Source organism: Salvelinus sp. IW2-2015, unplaced genomic scaffold (genome assembly GCF_002910315.2).
Source record: "Salvelinus sp. IW2-2015 unplaced genomic scaffold, ASM291031v2 Un_scaffold1085, whole genome shotgun sequence".
Taxonomy (NCBI): Eukaryota; Metazoa; Chordata; class Actinopteri; order Salmoniformes; family Salmonidae; genus Salvelinus; species Salvelinus sp. IW2-2015.
Genome location: NW_019942722.1, coordinates 328629 through 333625, shown reverse-complemented (window position 1 = coordinate 333625; position 4997 = coordinate 328629). Strand labels below are relative to the sequence as shown.

The following is a 4997-nucleotide window of genomic DNA, read 5'->3' as shown; positions in this document are numbered from 1 at the left end:
GGACATCAGTTAAGACAATCAACTAGAAAGAGAGAGAAAACCAGGAAGTCAATTAAGCCAATCAACTAGAATGGATTTGATTGATAGTTTGAACTGTCCAACCACTTGATTGAAATGGGCAGGTCAGAGTCGTCACTGTGGAAATACTTACATCATTTGGAATGGTCATCTCATGGGAGCTAGTTTGGGCAGAAGCATCCATCCCTCCTAAATCAACAAGCCAAAAATACAGAAATGTATAAATAAACACAACCAGGACCAAGAGGAACACGGTACTGTTCATTATATTTAAACACCATTATTGTGGTGGCATGTTCATTGAAACAAAATGTTAAAAACATCAGGTAAAGCCTTCGTCGAGGAGTTTGTTTCTATCAGGGTGACACACTAACGATGGCCTAACATTCAAAACATTGTCTTTCACGCCTGTTGCCGCCATTAATTTAATAAATAAATAGTAAACATTTTTTTTGCATCAAATATCTGAGTAAAGCCCACTGCTGGTCTCATTATGGTCCAAACACACCAGTTCTGAGTGCAGTGGTTTACAGAACCTTTTAACTTTATTTCTACAAACGATTGTATCGTCAAGTCCCTAGTACCTTGGAACCCCGGGTTGCTGGGGCCCATGGGAAAGGGGCTCTGCTGCATGGCCAGCTGATGGAGCTTGGTGAGCTGTGGAGAGATAGAGGAAGACTGTGAGGGCAAGAGAGGGGGCAGGGAGGAGAGAAACGGGAAAGAGACGAGACAAGAAGCACGGTCAGTACAGAAACCATTTCATTCACCACAACATTCATTCATCATTTAGACATGTATAACAGTAGATGAGGTCGTGCTCATTAGGTACCAAACGGCATGAAACAGGGACAAGAGGAACACCTACGTGAGAACACTGTTCATTGAATACAGCTCAGCGTTCAACACCATAAGTGCCCTCCAAGCTCATCACTACGCTAAGGACCCTGGGACGGAACACTTTCCTCTGCAACTGAATCTTGGACTTCCTGACGTGTCCAATAAGAAATGCTAATTTACTATTGGCAAAACCTTTTGTTGCAATGCATGGCATGTCCGAATGAGCCAGTTGTCTTGACCAGTTAGCTCATCTTATCCTCAAACTGTTGCTCTAAAATGGACGATTGTTGCATGGCTTGGGGAATCATTCTTCGTTCTATTCATGGTCTTTCCACTGCAGCTCAGGAGAACTCGACACTCCGTTTGGAAAGGTTTCTTGCAGTCTTCTGACGGATGGATAGGACAGAACATATGTAGTGTCTCTCTCCTGGGACCCGACCAAAACCAACCAGGCATAATCAACACAGTATCACTGAGGCAGTAATACAAGACTCATCCTGAACTAACAATCCTAAACCCACAGTGATATGCTGAGGTGGTGCGTTGTCAATACACCAGCAAAACTGAAAATACACTTGATGATAGAGAGGATAGGTAGAGTACATATTGGAGGACATGGTAGGTCAGGGAGGATAGGGAACATGTCAGAGGACAGTGACAGTAGAGGAGGACATGGTAGGTCAGGAGGATAAGGGAACATGTCGGAGGACAGTGGACAGTAAGAGGAAGGACATGGGTAGGTCAGGAGGATAGGGAACATGTCAGAAGACAGTGACAGATAGAGGGAACATGGTAGGTCAGGAGGATAGGGAACATGTCAGAGGACAGTGACAGTAGAGGAGGACATGGTAGGTCAGGAGGAACATATGTGGAGGACAGTGACAATAGAGGAGGACATGGTAGGTCAGGGAGGATAGGGAACATGTCGAGGGACAGTGAAGTAGAGGAAGACATGGTAGGTCAGGGAGGATAGGGAACATTGTCAGAGGACAGTGACGTAGAGGAGGACATGGTAGGTCAGGGAGGATAGGGAACATGTCAGAGGACAGTGACAGTAGAGGAGGACATGGTAGGTCAGGGAGGATAAGGATACAGGAAGCATCAATGGAAAGTTGACAACAGAACATCACTTACGTCTGGCTGGGGTATGGCATGTTGTCCTTGAACTGCGTACGCCTGAAACAACAACAATGTGTTCACATCAACATCTTGACACAGACACACACCAACACACACACCCACCAACACACACACACAKMGCGTCCCAAATGGAACACTACTGACTTCAGTGCACTACTACAAATCACACTTTATTAGTCACATGCGCCAAATACAACAGGTGTAGACCTTACAGTGAAATTCTTACTTTACAAGACCTTAACCAACAGCTCAGTTTAAGAATAAGAAATAAAAGTAACAAGTAATTAAAGAGCAGCAGTAAATAATAGCGAGACTATATACAGGGGGGTGCCGGTGCAGAGTCAATGTGTGGGGGCACCGGTTAGTTGAGGTAATATGGACATGTAGGTAGAGTTATTAAAGTGACTATGCGTAGGTGTAAAAGAGGGGCAATGCAAATAGTCTGGGTGGCCATTTGATTAGATGTTCAGGAGTCTTATGGCTTGGGGGTAGACGCTGTTTAGAAGCCTCTTGGACCTAGACTTGGCGCTCCGGTACCGTGCGGTAGCAGAGAACAGATTATAGGGCCCCGTGGATCCTAATCAAAAGTATTGAACTACAGAGAATAGGGTGCAGTTTGGGAAACTCACATACTACTACCACCACCACCACCACCACCATCATTACTATCACCACCATCACCACCATCACTACATGTTGTTTCTTCTCTAAACAACCCCCCCCCCCAGTCCCCTTTCAAGCACCAGGAGGTTGATCAAATGATATTATTTTTATTTTTTATCAAACATACCTGTCCTCCGGCAAAGATGACAGGGGATCCTGAAGGTTTGGGTCGGTAAGGGATGGTGACCCCCTTAGGGGGAGACTGTAGGACACACAAGAGGAGAGAATGAGAGAAGGAGAATGGGTTTAATTCAACAAATACGTTCAAAACTTTCGTAGAATGAGCAAGAGATACTATTACCAAAGAGAATGCAAGGGTTATTTCTCAATGAAGAAAGTGTGTATTTACGATTAATTAAATAGATGATCTGAGGATATTACTTACACTTACCTCGAGCATAACTACACAGATCTGCTTGACACACTCGATAATGGACTGGGGCGTCCCTGCGATAGTGATGGCCCGTTCTGTAGAGTTAGGAAGCATGTCGCCTGCCACCTGTACCTGAGCACCTGTCGACTAGAGAGGACAGAGAGAGAGCGAATGAGAGGACAGAGAGAGAGAGAGAGAGAGAGAGAACAGAGAGAGAGAGAGGACAGAGAGAGGACAGAAAGGACAGAGAGAGAGAACAGAGAGAGAGAGGACAGAGAGAGAGAGAGAGAGAGAACAGAGAGAGAGAGGACAGAGAGAGAGAACAGAGGCAGGTTGACTGGTCTGGACTTCATTTGCCACAATGTGCAAATAGCCTTGTAAGTTCAACAACATCGTCTTATTGATTTTTGCCTTTTCACCTCCAGGTATGATACTTTCCCCAGACTGTGTTGTTGTTATGTTACTGATGGCTCCTCTAGTGGATAGAAACCAGAGCAGAGCTCTCTCCCTCCACCCACCGGCGTTACTGGGAGAATGAATTGAATGCCTAAAGACTTCTGCTAGGCAGTGAATAGGGGTCACATAAGAGTTAAAACATTTTTGTTATTATAATCTGTAGCTGTTTTCGATTGCTCTAATATCTCTTTAAAATGTATTATACAAATATAATTTATGTATGGCATTGATCATTTCCTTATAATGTACCCTGATACTTTTTTAAATTGAGATTCTATATCGATTGTGTTTCAAGTGATGATCAACAGGGGTCAGTTGTTGGATTCCATTCTACATAGTCCTTTACGGTCTACTGCCAACGGTCTACTGCCAACAGTCTACTGCCAACAGTCTACTGCCAACAGTCTACTGCCAACAGTCTACTGCCCACCTCTCTGATCTCTTTGATCTTGCAGCCTCCCTTGCCGATGAGGGAGCCACACTGACTGGCTGGCACCACGATGCGTAGGGTGACCGGGGGCTTGCTGGTGGCCGTGCTGTTCGTCATAGAGCTGCTGATGTCCTGGGAGACAAAAAGGGGAGATTAAGTAATAATTATATATTTTTCATTTCTCTCCAGCTCCACTTTTAACCTCAATGGCTGATGGATGTGAGGTGTTCAGTCACCGAGGAACAACTATAACTTGAAATACAAAAACAGATCGTTAAAAACATTTTATATTAACTTCCATTTTTCTTAAGAGTAGCTGAACATGTCTCCAGTCTGTTCATCTATCCTGCACCTTGGCTGGACTGAGGAAGCAACATCATATTTCCTACAGATGTCATAATGACAAATGAACAGTCAGTCCGATCTAGTACAGTGTTATCACAAGTTACCTCTTCCAGCTTTTCGATGATCATGGAGAATGCTTTGAAGATGGCGGTGGTGGGGCCTGCCAGAGTGATGATCCTCTCAGGACAGTTCCCCTCTGAGATGTTGATGCGAGCCCCGCTCTGGAACACCACGGGGGAGGAGAGGAGAAATTAGGCAATTTGGAAAAGACTTTCTAGCGGCAGCMACTGCACAAACAAAAAACGTGTTTGTGTGCTTCTCACCTCTTCTCTCATCTTCTTCACAGATTCACCTTTCTTGCCAATGATGCTTCCGACTTCCTAAAAGAGATAAACAGATGAATTTAATAAAATCATTCAAATCAAAGTGTATTTGTCACATGCGCCAAATACAACAGGTGTTGACCTCACAGTGAAATGCTCACTTACAAACCCTTAACCAACAATGCAGTTAAGTAACAAAAAAAATAGGTATTCGGTAAACAATAGATAAGTAAAGATTTTTTTTATTATTATGTAAAATGACAGTRAAAATAACAATAGGGAGGCTATATACAGGTGGTACCAGTACCGAGTCAATGTGGAGGCTATATACAGGTGGTACCGGTACAGAGTCAATGTGGAGGCTATATACAGGTGGTACCGGTACAGAGTCAATGTGGAGGCTATATACAGG

At 44.1% G+C, this 4997-nt stretch overlaps 1 protein-coding gene across 8 annotated transcripts in view; it reads right to left on the bottom strand.

Moving 5' to 3' along the window:
• LOC112069704 (poly(rC)-binding protein 2) overlaps window positions 1-4997 on the bottom strand; it is a 16819-nt gene that overhangs the window by 3658 nt on the left and 8164 nt on the right. For 2 of the 8 annotated variants that reach the window (XM_070438666.1, XM_070438670.1), the window contains 8 exons: window positions 4586-4642; window positions 4367-4483; window positions 3918-4049; window positions 3044-3178; window positions 2786-2860; window positions 1990-2031; window positions 604-696; window positions 152-214 (listed from right to left, as the gene is read on the bottom strand). In XM_070438666.1, the coding sequence (XP_070294767.1) occupies window positions 152-214; window positions 604-696; window positions 1990-2031; window positions 2786-2860; window positions 3044-3178; window positions 3918-4049; window positions 4367-4483; window positions 4586-4642 (714 nt within the window). Of the gene's footprint in view, window positions 1-151; window positions 215-602; window positions 697-1989; window positions 2032-2785; window positions 2861-3043; window positions 3179-3917; window positions 4050-4366; window positions 4484-4585; window positions 4643-4997 lie in introns of all 8 variants that reach the window. The other 6 variants (XM_024137077.2, XM_024137080.2, XM_024137081.2 and 3 more) reach the window with 6 other exon arrangements.